Below are 18269 nucleotides of genomic sequence, written 5' to 3'. Positions count from 1 at the left end.
GGGGGGCTTATCAGCGATAGACATTGATTTCTCACATTCTGGAGGCTGGAAGTCCAAGATCAGGGTGGGAGCATGGTTGAGTTCTGGGCAGGCCTGCCCCCTGACTCATAAACTGTGTCTTCTTGCTGTGTCCTCACTTGGCAGAAGAGGGACTAGTTAGCTCCCTGGCCTCTTTTTATAGGAGCACTAATCCGCTGCAGGAAGGCTCCACCCGCATGACCTAATCACTTCCCAAAGCCCTCACCCCCTAATACCATCACACTGGGGGTTAGGATTTCAACATTTGAATTTGGGAGAGACACAAACATTCATTCCATCACAACAAATGAGTTCCTTTAGCACACCGAGTGAGCAGACACGGAGACTTCATATTCCAGACAGCTCTTGGAGGCTGGGGGTGGGCGTGGCATCTGACCTAAGGCCAACTTATTTCAGCGTCTCTGCAAGATGAGATCAGGGTGGGTAGCCTGACCCACGACGTATCCAGACCTGTCACCCTGACTCCTGGGGCCATGGCTACTCCAGAAATGCACTGGTTCCCTGCCGATAACCTAAGAGGCCGCTGTTTCTTCTCGGCCCCCACCTGCCCCCCCTTACAGACCACCAGCCAGACGGAGCTGGAGAACTGGATCACCGCCATCCATTCTGCTTGCGCAGCCGCCGTCGCAAGGCACCACCACAAGGAAGACACGCTCCGGCTCCTCAGGTCCGAAATCAAAAAACTGGAACAGAAGATTGACATGGATGAAAAGATGAAGAAAATGGGCGAAATGCAGCTGTCTTCCGTCACCGATTCAAAGAAGAAGAAAACTATATTAGATCAGGTAATCATTCTTCTGTGTTTAGGCTTGGGCGGGAGTGTTGGGTCTTTCAAGTTCTTCCGCTCCTTGGAATCACAGAGCGTCTTGGGTCATGTCGTTGTCAGCCTGTCATCCAGGCTGCTGAATTCCTTACTGCAACTGTCAGTGTTGCTCACCCATCGCTCACAGCCCATTGTCATGAGCGGAAGGGAACAACATTACATTGAAGGAGAGACAGGAATCTGATAGAGGAGGCTTCCCGCTCCCACCAGGGGCAAGCTCCTTTTAGGGCCTCTGTGAAATTGCGAAGTCTGCACTTTGCCTTCCCCACCTGCTCAGGTTGATGTGGGGCGCGGCTGTGGAGGGACGCACTCCCGACTCCTCAGTCAACTTAGAAAAGGTAGAATGTGTTGTTGTTAAAAAATGCATTGCAGTGTATGAGCAGAAGTATAAGGAAAGATTTAGCGAGGTGACAGAGGACATTTCTGCCTTCTCAATTGTTTCCAAGTCAGTGATAGCCATTGAGTCATGCTTTGAAACTTTGTCTTAATGTTTAGGAAATAATTATGTGAGTAAGTGAATTTAAATCACTGAACGGTTGATGGCATGGGCCAGCCTGTGGTTTCCCATGGGTCTCGCCTTCTGTTACCTGACACGGTATTTATGGTCATTGAGGCATAAAATTACCCATTTCAAAGTGTCCGATTCAAGTGGCATTTCGTTCATTCACAATATTGAGCCACCACAACCTCTGTCTAGTTGCCAAACATTGTCATTCACCCCAGAAGGAAACCCCGTACCTGTTAAATTGCTCCCCTCTGCTCCTGGCAGTCTGCCTCAATGGATTCACCCATTTTGGATGTTTTATGTAAGCGGAATTACATAATACATGACCTTTTGTGTGTGAATTCTTGCACTTTGCGTCATGTTTTGGGATTGATCCACATTGTAGTGGATCTTTGTACACACCACAGTTTGATAATCCATTTGTCCATTGATGGACATTTGGGCTGTTTCCACTTTTTGGCTGTTGTGAATAGTGCTGTGGATAGGCATGTGCGCTAACACTATATTTCAAGTCAAAGTAAAAAGTCGATGTCCGCCATTAATCATTATCCGTATCATTGTTAACATCACCGAGCCTTCACCGTATACCAGACCCTGTACCAAGTCTTATTCTTGCATGATCTCATTTAAATATCACTTCAGTCCTAGGAAGTAGGTATACTTTGCCATTTTGAAGAACGAGGACACATATCTTGGATATATATACTCTATGGTTGGAATTCTATTCCAGAGCCTCAGTCTTCTCTTCACCTTCTAGTGTTTTCTGCTTCCCACCCTCTATTGTCTGCCATGACCTCTTCCCAAAAGCTCCTGGTCTCTTCGCCTCACTTTTCTTTTTTCTTTGTCTTTCTTTAAAAAGTCCTCTCTTGGCAAGTCCTAGAATTCTCCAGTGGTAGAAATCCTACATATTTTACTTCCTTGGGTTTGTGGCCCAGAGCTTGGAGCTGATGGGCTAGAATGCCCACAAACGTGACATCTGTAACAGGAGGACACAGAGTAACTAACATATACTTTCTTTTTACCAAACTGAATGTGTGACTGTAGATCTTTGTGGGGGGGTGGGGGGCGGAACACGTTAAGTTATGAAAACAGTAAGACTTGAGCTGCTGTTCCCTAAGAAACTTAGAGTACCTGTTGTTTACCCTTTAGGATTATAATCAATACCTTGAGAACATACAGATTTGTCACGTTTGTGTAGGATGAAGTTGTTAACGTTTGTTTTCCCTTTTACTCACTTTTCACCACTGTAGATCTTTGTTTGGGAGCAAAATCTTGAACAGTTCCAAATGGACCTATTTCGTTACCGCTGTTACTTAGCTAGCCTCCAAGGTGGGGAACTGCCAAACCCCAAAAGGCTACTTGCTTTTGCAAGCCGACCAACGAAAGTGGCAATGGGCCGTCTTGGGATCTTTTCTGTATCATCCTTTCATGCCCTGGTGAGTAGAAGCTGAGGTGTGTTTAAGAAATATTTATCTTGACTATTAATCCTGAGCAGGACTCGACAAGAATCTCTGCAGTGTTTTTCTACTTTACTGTGATGTGTGGATTTCTGACATGTGCTCTCGTCTGCGGTGGGTACAGATCTTCATTTGAATCTGTCCTGAAATTTATTACTTAAGCCTCTCTTGATGGGCCCTAAATTATTGTGCAAAGAAAATATGAAAGGTATTATCTTAAGAGATCTCTGCATGTAGTGTTTGTTGATAACTCGTGTCATCTTTAGGCAGTGTCCTGGTTTTAATCCAAATACAGATTTTTTTATATTAACCTCATGGAAATGTTAAGTGGAAAGCTCTCTCATACATAAATGCATCCTCTCTCTTTCACACACACGCACAAAAACATATGCACCATATATTGAACATAGATCTCTTTGGAGATCTTCCTTTTCACTTTATTTTTAAATGTTATAATTCTGGAAGTCAGTTCTTGACAGTCATAAATACCTCATGCACTCGAGGAAGGTAAAGATGTTCCATGATTTTCCAGCCCGACATACGTATCTGCTTGGGAAAGAGAATGTTCCTCTGACCTCCGGAGCGGCAGATTGCATCGTGTTGTGTGTTTGCAGTCTGTAATTTTATGTACTTGCTAAATTGCGAACAGCTTTATGTTCTTTTGGCTCCTTTCTTCTCAAAAATTGCTGTGCGAGTAACATGGTTTCAGCCCATCCAAGTCAACACCCACTTAAAACGTACTGCACCTTAGCACATTTGCTGCGGAATTAAATGTTAAGGCGCAGGTTCCAGAAGCGGCTTTGGAAAACCTTAGCTGTGCTGCTCTTGGATTGTCGTGTCTGCTGTACCCTTCAATTGAATTCAGAGCTGTAATTCAGTCAAAGGCGTTTGTATTCTTTATAAATAGATTAGCGTCATCATTCAGATAATTAGGGGTAGATTTACATTTTTAAAGAAGTCTTAAACCAATTTCTGGACTTACTAAAACTGGCATCCTGATTTGTTGTGCTAATTACAGCTCAGCTCTTGGTCTCTCTTGGTCTCCCTGGCTACCACCTCTCCATATAGCTATTAAGTCCTTTTTTTTTTTAATAGTGATGGGTCAACGCACTGTGATGAATAAGTCTTTTTTTTTTTTAAAGGTTTTATTTATTTATTTGACAGAGAGAGAGAGTGAGAGCAGGAACACAAGCAGGAGGGAGTGGGAGAGGGAGAAGCAGGCTTCCTGCCGAGCAGGGAGCCCGATGTGGGACTCGATCCCAGGACCCTGAGATCATGACCTGAGCCGAAGGCAGACGCTTAACGACTGAGCCACCCAGGCGCCTGAGTGATGAATAAGTCTTGCAAATGTTTTCAGTTTGAGACTTTAGGGCTGTCTCTCTGAGACCTGGACACCAGTTTGTAACTTGACCAAATCTCAATTGGCTTATTCTGGAAAAAAAAAAACAAAACTATTGGGATAAAAATTCTTGCAAGAATGTCATAGACCACATCTATAACACGTTAACGTGTTAACGGAGCTCATGATGCCAGTGATGCAGATCCCGTATTCGTTCTAAGCCCCAAGCATCCAAATGGCCTTTTCCTTTTCCTGGGCTTGATTAGATTTTTTGGAAGAAATAATTTTGCTGTCCACCTAAAACTTCGTTGCCTCATTTTCTTCAAAGCCACTGGAGCTAACTTCTCTGAAACAAGGAAGTAAGTCACTGTATTGTTACCCTTCCGTAACTTATCTCCCGTCCATCTAATTTCCTCTACCTCACTATCTGTGATTTGTGTATCTTTTTCTTTTGATGGGCAGGCTGTGACAGTCTGGCCAGCTCAAGATGGGAAGGTTAGTAACTTAGGCTTTTTGGTCATTGATTTTATTTTATTTTATTTTAAAGATTTTATTTGTCAGAGAGAGAGAGAGAGAGAACACAGCAGGGGGAGCATCAGGCAGAGGGAGAAGCAGACTCCCCTGCCCCCGCCGAGAGCAAGGAGCCCCATGCAGGGCTCAATCCCAGGACTCTGGGATCATGACCTGAGCCAAAGGCAGCCGCTTAACCAACTGAGCCACCCAGGCGTCCCTGGTCAGTTATTTTAAAGAAGAATATTTAATTCCTTATGTGCCGCTCTCTTTTCCTCGGGTGGTTCCCCCCAACCCCCGGCCCCAGCTGCATCTGCAAGGTGAATCTGGGTGCCCGTATGTCTAGATGCCCTTGCAAACTTCTCTTTTCCATGAGGGGTTTCGCCTCAGACAGAACCAGTTAGGCAAGCCTGTTAGGTATCTGTTCGTTTGTTGCTCCAGTTCCTGCAGGAGATCCCAGGCAGGGAATTTTGCAGTCTGATTTATTGGATACTTATTTTTTCCTCCTCTCCTTGTCATTTGACCCCAGGGAATTTTTTTTTTCCCCCTTGGGATTGAAACAGGCTTCAATTTAGGCTTTGTCCAGACCTTTTTTTTTTTCTTCCTTCTTCTTTTGGGGGGGGCATTGGAGGAGGAGGTGTGAGGTCAGTCGGGCTGACGGGGGGGCGGGGGGCGGGGAGATTTGGGCTACAATTTAAGTCCCATTCACCAGGAGGGCTTCCCATAATGCTCAGTGATTTGGTAATTAACTGAAGGGTCCCCGCTGTACTCTTTGAAAGAAGGTTATCATTGTTCTTGTTTGCACAGATGAGCAGAATGATAGAGTAATCAGGTTCCGGCCACAAAGGGAGGCATTGTCTAGGCAAAGATCATTGAGAAACTCTTGAGCTCTTGTCTACTAGTTCTTTTGCCAGCCGCCCCCCTCCCAAATCCCTTTGCTTATTTTGGGTCATTATTGTGTTGGGAGTAGCACTTACTTTAGCAGTTTACAAGGCCCCCAGCAGTTTAGAATAGTTACTGTGAGAACCCTCCATGAAGTGCCCATTGGTTAAACAGACTAAACCAACTGGTCAGCTGGTAACTGAGAATATTTATGGCTGTAGAAGTTCCTCTTCTGGGCTCTGCTCTCCTAGAACTGTAAACTAAAGCGTTACTGTTGTAACCACATTATGTAGGATCTCTGCTTTTGCTTTGCGATGTTGGTTTATTTATTTTATTCATTCAATCAACAAATCCATGTGAGGCCTGGAATATGTCAGTTATTGTCCTTGTGATTAGGGCTATAGTAGCAAACAACCCCGGGTTCTCTTCCTGTTGGAGATTATGTTCTTGTGGGGGGTGATGCGTAATAAATAAGCAGTTAAATAGGCATGGTAGATCCAGGTATTGATGTGTGCTACAAGGAAGGAAACAAGGTAATAATACATGTATATATAGACAGGGTAATGAGACCAAATGGGCATTTTTTTCCCCTCTAGGATTTTTAACTTTTTTTTTTTTAAGATTTTATTTATTTATTTGACAGAGAGAGAGAGAGAGAGAGAGAACAAGTAGGCAGAGAGGCAGGCAGAGGGAGAGGGAGAAGCAGGCTCCCCACCGAGCAGGGAGCCCGATGTGGGGCTCGATCCCAGGACCCCGGGATCATGACCTGAGCCGAAGGCAGCTGCTTAACCAACTGAGCCACCCAGGCGCCCCAAGGATTTTTAACTTTAACAACATTTATTTAGTGGTTCTTAGCCTCATTTTGTGATGACAGTCTTATACTGAAATAGTCATGTGAGCATGTATGTATGTATGTCAGCGCATTGTAAGTTATTCCTTTTACAACTTGTGTTTACCTTTAAGAAAGTGATGAGAATAGAGAAAATGTTTATCTATTTAAAGTAAACATGTGCCTTTTGGTTTGTGATTTTTTTTTTTTTGTCCCCTTCTCAACACCTTGAGCATAATCCTAGATTAGAGCTCTTTCTGTAACGCGGTCTTGGATATGGGATTTTTATCTGCCCGGATCTGGGTTTTCTTCTTTGCCAAGCTGGGAAAACATAAGACTTCATCTGCCTATTTTCATTTGGGACCAAAACCTTCCCCCTGATACGCAGAGAAGCTGTTTGGATTCCTGTTTGTAGTATCTTTGCCAGTCCACTCATGGGGCTTCCAGAGTACTTAAAAGCCCGGAGAGGTGTGCCTTCTAACCACCATGCTGATGGCTGGGGGGCCCCTGAAGTTACCCAAACATGTTTCATCCCCTAGACTCCTGCCAGTTGGCAACCGTCACCCTGGGAGTGGCCCGTGTGGGAATCTATTACAAGGAAGTTCCAAGACTCATCTCCAGCTCCAAGAATGGGCGGGGAGGTTTCATTTCAAGTCTGACTTGCTGTACCTCCTGGCACTCCCTTATATGAAAGGAAAGCCTGTGGGTGGCCTAGTAAGGCCTCCTGACAAAAGTTCCCTTAAGCTCCTGGGACTTTGCTTGTAGCCCATAGGATGCACTTCAAGCATGAATGTATGCTTAGGAAGGACTCTGTGGAGTCCTCACGAAGATGTGGCATCTCCTTGAGTTGTCCGAGAGGCAGACTTACACCTGGGGTGATGCCCTCAGAAATATTTGTCTGGGTTGCTGGCATCTTGCAAATATCTCAACAGAGTTTAGCTTCCCTTTATTTATTTTTTTTAACAAAAGAGAACTTTTATTCCCCTTTTACCTAAACATAGGACATGTAAGGCTAATAAGGTGGCTTCACCATTTTCACAGACCCAGGTCCCTTCCATCTGATTGTCCTGCCATCTTGGAAAGGGTTCTGTCTGAATGTCCTAGACTAACTGGTTAGCATATGGACCTTCCTTCGTCGAGAAGGATGGAAGTGAAGGATAAGGGGAAAGTCCCCCTCTTGAGGATGATTCCTGGAGATTGCAAATAGCCCTTCTGCTTATCTCCCAGTGACCAGAACTTAGCCACAAGCGCATGTCCTGCTACAAAGGAAAATAAGTCAACTTTGGGTAGCCATGTGCTCAGCTACCTGGGGGGTTTCTCTGATAGAGGCAGAGGGAGAATGATATTGGGGGACCGCTATCACTTCCCTAAGAAGGGAATTGTGTAATTCTGAGAAAATTAGTGGAAGACTTGGTAAATTTAGCTTTTTCACGTGGAATCACAACAACCAACACATACTGTTTGCACTGTTTTGCTGACACTGAGGCACCATTTTTCTAGAATGTAGAAACAGCTCTATAGCATTTGGGGAGAATCTCAAGATAGCATGGTTAGTTTAACTTGCTGCTCGAGTTCAATCCTGTGACCAGAGGGGCATCTACTTCTTGGAAACAGGACCTATACATTCTGTTACTATTTTACATATTACTGTTTTCCTGATGATTTCAGACAGTGATTGAGTTTGCCAAACTTTCAGTTGCATTTTAAATCCACGAAGGGCCCTCAAAGTCCCAACGTATATGAGTCAGAGATGAAATGCTCTGGTGGTGGGATCAGTGTTGCCTTTTTTAAAAAACATTTCTATGAATTTGAAGATCTAATTGGCTTTATTAAGTAATTCACAAATCAGGCAGCATCCCATCCGGCAAGCAGAGAGCTGCTCCCTGGAGGTGTGGCTTCGTGGGGAACCCGAGGAGCAGGTGAGTGGTCCTGACACCTCTCTCTTGTTGATGTGGTTGCTCACTGTCCTCAGGTGGCAGCTCGCACTGGTGAGACTGGAGTGAGGCGTCGCACTCAGGCCATGTCCAGATCTGCAAGCAAGCGAAGGAGCAGGTTTTCTTCCCTTTGGGGTCTGGACACTACCTCCAAAAAGAAGCAGGGACGCCCCAGCATCAGTCAGGTAAGAAGCAAACCCAGATCGCTCCCACGGCCAGCTCACCTTGGGCTGGGTGAGCCTTTATTGCTACTGGCTCTTACTTCAGATCAGCTAGTTGACACGAAGAAGTTGGTTGCGCTAGACGCTTTTAATAGATAATGTATACTCCTGACTTTGAACTCTGCTATTAGTCTGTCACCAAGCTCCAGTCTCCCCACCTGCATCCTTTCCAAACCCTGGTTAATTATAGACCTCCTGAAAGTGCACAATTCATCCTGAGTCTTCAGAAAAAAGCAGGACTTGTTGATGAAGCCAAGTGGGCACCTGAGCACAGAGTTTTTTAAGCTGCCTCTGGCGCGGGATCAAAGGCAGCCTCTGGGGAAATTGGATTGTTTCTTTGCCCTTGACTTTTTGGGGTTGACATTAAGTGGGCATCTCCTCTGCCCTCCACCCAGATGCTGGGGCTTGAAGGGGATCTCGGTAGGTGGTGAATGGCATCACCAAGAGTGGTGCAGGGTCATCCCTCTGTAGCCAGATGCTGTGGCCTTGTCCCTTTGACCCCTTCTCACCCAGACCGCTATCCTACTAGAGTCACTTCTGGGAACCTCTCCCCATTTTCATTGTCATGCTCCTCTCTGGTTTTGTGAAATGAGTGGCTCCGGGACCGCTCATTCAGGTTTTAGGGACTGAAGGAACACGGCTGTTGGTCTTTTCCAGAGAAGGAGAATGTTGGATTCATGGTTCATGGCGGCTAGAAAGTGAGGCAGTGAGCATTTTGGAGGTCATGGCGAGGATTGCCAATTTGACCTATTCACTCTGTGCCTTTATGCAAAGTGAGAAGCCAGTTGACCGGCTTGATAAAAAGATCCCTCATTATTTGTTCTGATAATCCCAGCCGTTAGTTTGCTTAAGAACTGAAGTTTAATAGAGACATTAATCCTGGAAACTGATGTCCTGCGTTCTTCACTGACCACCATGCTCACTATTTAAATGAGGATTATCTGTATCCTTGATGGAGTTTGCAGGAGACCAGATGAGCAAATGATAAGGTAGCCTGGACCGATCAATCATGCGGTCTGTTCTGTGGTCTTTGGAGAAGGCGGGTCATCAAGTTTGTTACCAGGGGATTTGCTTCTGTGTAAATTGGAAGAAGTTTAGAGGAAGGTCATTCATTTTTTTTTTTTTTTTTTAAGATTTAATTTATTTGAGAGAGAGAATGAACGAGAGAGAAGGAGCAAGGGGAGGGGCAGGGGGAGAGGAAGAAGCAGGCTCCCCCGTGAGCAGAGAGCCTGACATGGGACTTGATCCCAGGACTCCGGTATCATAATCTGAGCCGAAGACAGACACTCAACCGACGAGCCACCCAGGCGCCCCAGGAAGTCATTATTTCATCCAAAAAATCACACAAGAGACTTGGTGGCTCTTGCTTAAACCCACAGAAGGAGGACATTCAGAGTCAGGATTCCCCCCTCCTTTTATGAGGTGGTGGTGGTGTTTTGTGTGAATCCTCCTGTGATGGCCGATGACTCAGACCATCACTAAAATATGTGCCAGGACTTCGCAGCTGGCAACTCGGCTTGACCTTCTTTTCTATCAAAAGCCTTCGTTCATGTGGTTCTACTTCATCGGCGCCAGGTTATGTCATATTCCTATTGCTGCTGAAGTAGATGACTCGAGTTAACTGAGTCCAAGAGAATGCTTTAACATATTTCAAAAATCAAAGGGTGATGCAACATCTTATAAGCAATTCTTGTTGCTCTCTCTTAAAGTCAGGGTTTAAAAAAACTTCTTGCTTAGCCATAAGCACCAAGAGAATAAGCCTTAAGCACCAACAGAAATTTACTGACTAATTCAGTGCTTTGAATTGGACAAAAATGGTCTGTTTCTATCAATCTTATTTGCATCAGGAGAAAGCCTTTTTCTTAATCATCTGTATTATCCTGACAGTACCTGATTGGTTTAGAGCCAATATATGTAATTTCTCCTGTCTGCGTGTTTAGATTTTGACTACTTAGCAGAATTCATTTAATTTCAAAGAACAGACAAATTTCTGTTTTTTAAATTAAAAAAAAAAAACAAAACCTTTTCTGTGGTGTGGAAGGTACTATAAATGTATGTTCTCAGGTTCTACTCCACAGAGTATGAAAAATTAATTATTGATAAATGTTTGATCATGTCTAGGAGGGAATTGCCAAAACTTCAATGTGAAGAGACCTAGCTCATTGCTTTTGCAAGCATATTGTCTTTAAATCTAAACGATTTTTCCAGATCTAAAAGCTAACTTTTTCTTTTCTTCATCTTTTTTTTTTTGAATTGTCAAAAATATGGGAAGTGATCCAGTTAGAGGAACATATTTTTCATGGTCTGCTACCATGGAATTATGTTCCCTGTTTATGGATCTGATAGAGTAGTAGCTGGAAACTTCTGTAATGTTTTCTAAGAGCCATGTCCATTTTCCGTCCCCCTTCCCATGCTTCGTTTGCCCTCCTGCCCAAGGTCCTTTTTAAGATGATCCTTTTGTATGTGCAGGTGTTTGGAGAGGGAACGGATGCTGTAAAGAAATCTTTAGAGGGAATATTTGATGACACTGTTCCAGATGGCAAGGTAAAAATAAACACATTCCTTTTCTAAAAGTACCACAAATGTATCAACATCACACAGTTCAGTGGGTTCTTGGGATCCTAAAATTAAGTGGACTCTGTTAAATACTGAAATGATCAGATTTTCAAAGTTATGTAACAGGTCAGTAAAAGATGGAAAAGCCTTTTATGTTTAAAACTTGGAAACAATAAGAACATGCTCCTGCTAACATAACATTTTCAATACTTATCATTTGGATGTGTAATTTCCCGTCTAGAATTTAAGACAAAATTTGGGTTCTGGGGAGCTGAGTATTTTATGTCATTGCCGATTCCTTTTATATCCAATTTCCATTCCCAAGAGTGAGTTCTTACTGCCCTCCCTCTCTGCCCACACATGCTGTTTTGTTCCCATTAATTTCAAAGAACTGTTCCGATAGTATACTCTAAAAAAAAAGCTGCATTTGCCTCCTGAAGACAAGAATTCAATTAAAGATTCACAGACTCGTTCCAACCTTGTGCTTGGATTTAAAAGGGGTTGTCAAACTGCTCTGATTGAAAGCCCATAAAGAATATTGATTTTTTTTTTTTTTTCTGGGCCACTTTTTTCAGCCTCTAAATAAATGGACATCCCGAGTTTTAAAGACCCTGGTAGTGATACCAACAACCTCTTTGTTCAGGGGGTTCTTATGTTGATAATGCGACCTTGGAATGATCCTCTGGTTCTCAGACTCGGAATCAATATGACAGAGAGTTCAGCCCCCGGTTGCCATGCAACCAAGCAGCGGTGGTCAGTAGTCAGCCCAGCCCCGCATTCTAGATGGAGTCGAGCCTCTGAAGCCAGGGTGTGATGGGGAGTTCGGGCCATTGGAGGGGGAGGAGAGACGAGTGGCCGCGGGCAGGCCTTTTCTCACTTTTGTACTCGAACTACTCCTGGATTATGTCATCGTGGGTGCAGAAGCAGGTGTCCTTGGAAATACCCATCCACAGCCCTCTCTGAAAAACTCTCTCTGATGAGATCTGGTGTAATTAAATCGCTGTACCTACGTGCAATCCAAGCATAGTTTTTGATGTTAATGAAGCCGTTTCTGAAGTTAGATAACTCATCTTGCATACTATTATTAGTTCACTTTTATTTTTTTAAGATTTAATTTATTTATTTGACAGAGAGAGAGACAACTAGAGAAGGAACACAAGCAGGGGGCAATGGGAGAGGGAGAAGCAGGCTTCCCGCCGAGCAGGGAGCCTGATGCGGGGCTCGATCCCAGGACCCTGGGATCATGACCTGAGCCGAAGGCAGACGCTTAACGACTGAGCCACCCAGGCGCCCCATTATTAGTTCACTTTTAATGTTGGGATACCCTCTCCAGGCACACAGATCCTGGAGCCTGCAAATGTTTTTCCTTTGGATTTCTGTGTCCCTTTTGTTTTTCCATTTCTCGGAGATACTTCTTTATTCCACTTCTTGGCTAGAATGCCTTGATCTCCAAGAGCAGTTTAGATGCAAAACTTGGGCTGATCCAGTGCTAAGGGGCATTTATTTTACGTGGTGCGTGAGGACAGTAGGAAAATTCCAATTTTAGTTAATGGGATTTAGCCAAGTTGATTGTTTTTTGCCAGGCCTTCCTTGGGGTTCAACTTATCTGCACAAATGACATCATTCAAAGCCAGAGCTGAAATTGTTTTCTCAAGTGAATTTAGTTTAGTAGCCTTTACAAAAATATGTCCCCCATTCTGGGATTCGTTCTTTTTATGAATGAAAGTTGTTACATTACCACCTCTCAGCCTCTGTTTGGAAATTTGTTTCTTCTTGTAATTTGCCAATACCAGCCTTGTTCTTGGTAACCTATAGATATGTATTTCTGATCGGTGGCCTGGTTTTAAACCAATAATCAAGTCTTATCAAAGCACATCTTGCCCATCCATATTCTTTCTACATTGCTGAAATCTAACATCATTCTTTGTTTGCTAATTTCAAAGAGATTGGGCTCCTATTTCATTGCTATGGAGTGTTTTAGTTGCGTATGCTTAGATCAACCCAGCTGCTGAATGCGTACATAAGACACATCTTTTCCCATCCTTACAAACTTGGTGCTACTCCCTGGCCCTCAGGCAGAGTGTTGGGGAGGGTGGAATGTGGCAACAGCCTAATAAGGCCAGCAAGCTCATGCCTTAAGGTTCCCTGAACCTCATCTGGGAAATGGAACTGTCTCCCTCCCGGAACTGTGCTGGAGGTCAAATGCAAGCACAAAGATGATGCTCCCTGTAAATATGAGTGCTAGAACATAATCTTTTCTTTAAAAATGTCCTTGGGGCCTCACTCTTGCCTTTGAAACATATAACTCACACAGTAGATATTCTTGCTGTAGGAATTCCCTGCTCTAAATTAAGGCGGGTTGGTGGAAGAAATCATAGCAAGAACACTGAGCTGAATGGATGATCCATTTCTTTCTTTCTTCCAAATTTCAGTGCCCACTCACTCACACACTGCCCACCCGTGCATGCCATGGACCGGGTCTAAGAAACCGTATTTAAGAAATCTCTCCTTCCTCTCCTTCCGCTTCTCTCGGTAGTTTCTTCCTGCCTCAGAATATTCCCCTCTGTCCTTAACCAGTGCCACCATTTCTGCTCTGGGCCATGTTCCTGGGAATAACTAATCCCATATACAATCTGGGGATCTGAGATAGCAAGTCCTGACTACTGTTGCCCGGCTAACTTTATTTCTTACCGTAGAGGGAAAAAGAAATGGTCCTGCCCAGCGTCCACCAGCACAATCCTGACTGCGACATTTGGGTCCATGAATATTTCACTCCATCCTGGTTCTGTCTGCCAAATAATCAGCCAGCCCTGACGGTTGTCCGGCCTGGGGACACTGCCCGAGACACCCTGGAGCTGATCTGCAAGGTATGAAAGTACTTGGGGTCTTTTCCTTGAGAAGAGCAGAGGGGGCTGGAGGAACCTTCCCTGCCACACGGGGGAATTGAGAGGTGTGCCAGAGAGGAAGGCATTCTGGAGTACCTCCATTTCCTCTCAGAGCAGCTTTGGATTCCTTTGTGATCATACGCATAATAAGCGGAAGTGAATTCTTTGGCTTTGGGAGGAGAGGGATTCTTTTTAAGTAGCTCCTTTCAATATGTGTATTTCATAGATTTGGTAACAAGCGTATCACATGCTCACTGCAAAAATGTTAGAAAATTTGGGGGAAGAACAAAGCGAGTGAAACCCACCCTTATAGGATCCAGAAGTTATGCTGGAAACAGTCTGGCATTTTGCCTTCCCTTCTGTTTTCTACACACACACACACACACACACACACGCGTGTATTTAATGATACCATGTTATGTGTGCTGTGTGTAACCTACTTTTTGACAGCAACAGACACACCATTGCATCTGGGGAGAGAAAAACTGAAAGAAATATGTTTGACCTCCGTGATGGGAAACTCCCTTTCCTATAAAACACCATATTTAAGCCTCCTTTTGCGTGTGCGTGTATGTGTGTGTGTGTGTGTGTGTGTGTGTGAGACAAATGCCTGAGCTCACTCTCCCTGCTTTCACTTCAAGCTGAGAAACTTCCTAATCTTTTTCAAGGTTAACATGGTGTTATTTTTTTGCCCCTGATGGGCAGCCAGATGAAGTCAAATAAGCAAAAGAGGAAAGAAAAGAGCTTTTCTCATGGGCCTGTTTTTACTTCCACACAACTAACACTAATAGTCCTATTATCCTATCAAGTCTGAGAAAGAACTGATGCCCCCTGCCCATTATACAGATGGAGAAGGGGAGACCCAGAGAGCCATAGCTCCTGGCCCTGAGCTCACACTGCAGTCAGTTTGCAAAGGAGGGACTGAACCCGCATCTACCTGGCTGCTCTGAGCCTGGGTGTATCCTCCTGCACCAGATCAGTCATCAGGAAGGACAGTACATAAGGGTCAGAAGAATCTAGAATATATTCTTTAGACAGTGTGATGGTTTTCCCCAGGACCATGAAAGGGCAAGTGGAGACCTTTCTGGCATAATTTTGCCCCGGGAGAAATTGGATGGAGACAATGACGTTTTGAGGACCTCCTCACTCAACACAGTGGTTATAAACACTGCCTAACTTTCTCTCCCAGAGCAAGTACCTCAGTGCTGTATATAACTCTACAATCAGCGATTCTTGAATTTGTTAAAGAAAACAAATCACTAGGGCCTTTGTAAAGAAAAAAAAATATGGCTCTTTCTCTGAGTGGGAGAAATGAAACAGTCTGGCTCAAATAAGCCTTATGTGCAAGAAATGTAGAAGGACCATTTGTTTCGGGACAAAACTAAAACCAGCCCCCACATAGGTGTTAAAAATAAATGATACTCTGTTACATGCTTTGAAGTCTTCATGTACGTGAATTCCAGCTTTTTGAAGATAATGGTATTTCTGTTCACATTTTTCATTTTAATTACTCAACAAAATTGGCCTATTGAGGATTTCTGCATTCTTTTATTTATAGATTAGCACGATTCTTTAGAGACCCATTAATATTCTGCAGAGCTGTGGGAGTTATTCTCAGAACTGCAGCTGAAGGTGTCAAAAGTAGGACTCTGGTGCTTTTTTTTTTTTTTTTACAAGCCAAACTCTGGAGGGTCCTTCCAGGGGATGGCATTGCTTTAACGCATCCTGTATCCATCGGCCTCAGACACAATTAGGGATGGGAGGGTAGGTCACAGTTTCCAATGACCATTGATTGGTGGAAAATTGAACAGTGAGTGGGGAAAATCGTGATAGGCGCAATTTTAGGTACTTTTCAAGTGGTTGTCTTGGTAGAAACCCAAGGAACGAGGAATAGTATTGCCACGGCAACTACAGACCATCTCTAGATAGATAGTTGGACTTGTCCCCCTATAAAGTGTTTCTTTCTTTCACTTGAAAGGCTATTGATGGTATCATGAGGGCACAGATCCCTTTCTCCGACAACAGAAGGTCATCCTGCCCAATTTTCCTTGGATCCTCAGCTCTTTTTCCCCAAACGTAGAAATAAAGACAAAAACAATATGGCGTGGGACAAGCTTACGTGTCACGAGTTTAAAAATGGAAAACTTTCGTGTGCACTTTAAGAAATTGATGGTCTCTGGAAAAGCGCCCATGTAGGATAAATTATATAGTGTGCTGAGAGCCAGGTGCCTTCTAAAGCTGGCTTCTTCTTTGGAAAACACTTTATTGTAATTAGTGGAGCCAGTTTTATTCTTAAGAGGGAAAGAGATAACGGGAAACAGTGCCACATGTTATTAATGATCTAATTAATGGTGAGTGGTTTTTTTTTTCTCTTGGAGGAGGGACTAAAAAAAAAGGTGATTGTCAGAATGTGTGTTTTATTTCTTTATTGTCATTCTCAACGTTGGTGATGGATGCTTTTTCTAATATTTAATAATCAATCTCTTTCTTCTGTCTCTTGCATTCAGCTCATTCTCTTTCCTATTCTATCTGATCCACATCATTTCCCATCAGTTTGTCATCTGCCATCCGAGAGCCAGTCAAGTTCTGGTATAGTAAATGTTTCAAGATCTACATTTCATGTACTGTTCATGTTATGGATGTTACAAAAAAGATTGTTGCTAAATATAGCAGGTAACCACATTGGCCTATGGGTTTTCGATATATTCTGGTCATTGCAATTACCAAAATAATTGCAAAAAAATTCATTCATCCATTCTCACTAATATAATTCACGTGTGGCCCTGGGATGAGAGCTTTATTTCATGCCGTCCCTATGTTGGCTTATGCCTTTGATTATTCTAATAACCATTGGCTTTAAAAAAAAATAAAGGTCACCTTGAAGAGGAAGATAAATATCTTCGGAAATTCCACAGTAGCGTGTGTGTGTGTGTGTGTGTGTGTGTGTGTGTGTGTGTGTGTTTGCATGGATTTCTATATGTGGTAACTGCATGCTTTTATGTTTCCCTGAGAAGTTGGACCAAAATGGAAGAGCAAACCCATATGGATTGAAAGATCGCATTATTATCTATTGTAATTGGCTCAGACTATTTACTGAAAAAACTGCATTGTGTTTTACTACTTCACCCTTTGAAGTAGATGCAAATTAAAAAAAATATGCCAACTAAACTAATACTTGTTCTATGGTAATATTTATCTTCAGGTAGAACTTGAGGCTACATGGCCTCAAAATGAATCAAATGCTCTCTAAGTAACTTAAGTAAATGCACGTTGGGAAACAAATTGGTACCATTTAAATTTTTCCCTCGCTGAATTTCTCTTGAGTTAGGAAGGTTTCTCTTGAATGTTTTACAAGTCTACAGCAGGCCAAATATTTAGAATTGCCATGTTGAAATATTCATTGATATTTGGAATTCTTTCTGCACAAAGATGTATTGTGAACATGGTAATTTGCTCAACCTGCTTTGGTTTTGACTTGCAGATATTTAGGGAGCATAAAATTCTTCTTGAGAGTTGTGATGATCTGATTTAATTCTTTAGGATTAAGTGATCCGTTAGTTAATTCATTAGGATTTTGCCTTTATGTTGGAGCAGCCGTGACTAGTGAGGGCTTGTAATTGAGACATATTTACCAAAATGATAGACACTCTGGTATATTGAGCCAATGTCCCATTTTTAGGGTAACTGTTTACTGACCAATCTAAGGGCACCTTGGTTACAAGTAAGACCATTAAAATTTTTGTTTGTTGCATGTGCCATTTTTATTTTTCAGAATCATCAAGACATTATTGTAACTTCACGAAGTTTGAAAAAGGCGGTGGTGGAGGGGGAGGGTGGCAAGAATCAGCCTCATTATCATTGTTACATTGATCACTCTTTGGTTGTCTTTGCTGTGTTCCTTTAAGTGAGGTACCTCGACAGCTGTCGTTTGTCATTCTCTGTACATCCGTGTAAATGTTTTAGCACAGTAGCATTTAAGGTGTGATGAGAATCTCCAGTCTTCATCAGGACCATCTGAAGATCTTTGGTGCCTGACAGTGGGCCATCTGTCTCTCACACTGAGGGTTCAACTTCTTAGGTGAGGTTGCTGTTTGGGTCCAACTTCCAGAAGACTGTTTAAGTGGCAGCCTCATTGGGAGCATCCACAAAGTGTTTATTAACGGTGACAGTAACGGGTGCCAAGTAGATTTGTTCCTGTTAACCAAGACCCTATGGAGTTTCATTTCTTTCCTTCCCACCTCAGTCAGAAACAGATGGGGAACAAAATTTTTTTCTTCTACTTAAAGATT

At 43.2% G+C, this 18269-nt stretch overlaps 1 protein-coding gene across 11 annotated transcripts in view; it reads left to right on the top strand.

The window, feature by feature from the left end:
• Nucleotides 1-18269, top strand: part of TIAM1 (TIAM Rac1 associated GEF 1) — a 372168-nt gene that overhangs the window by 276827 nt on the left and 77072 nt on the right. For all 11 annotated transcript variants that reach the window (XM_032393263.1, XM_032393261.1, XM_032393257.1 and 8 more), the window contains 5 exons: nt 600-824; nt 2618-2803; nt 8357-8503; nt 11009-11083; nt 13792-13962. In XM_032393263.1, the coding sequence (XP_032249154.1) occupies nt 600-824; nt 2618-2803; nt 8357-8503; nt 11009-11083; nt 13792-13962 (804 nt within the window). The remainder of the gene's footprint in view (nt 1-599; nt 825-2617; nt 2804-8356; nt 8504-11008; nt 11084-13791; nt 13963-18269) is intronic.

Source organism: Phoca vitulina, unplaced genomic scaffold (assembly GCF_004348235.1).
Source record: "Phoca vitulina isolate PV1807 unplaced genomic scaffold, GSC_HSeal_1.0 scaffold72, whole genome shotgun sequence".
Classification (NCBI taxonomy): Eukaryota; Metazoa; Chordata; class Mammalia; order Carnivora; family Phocidae; genus Phoca; species Phoca vitulina.
Note: the sequence above shows the minus strand (reverse complement) of the source record. Positions and strands in the feature narration are given on the sequence as shown.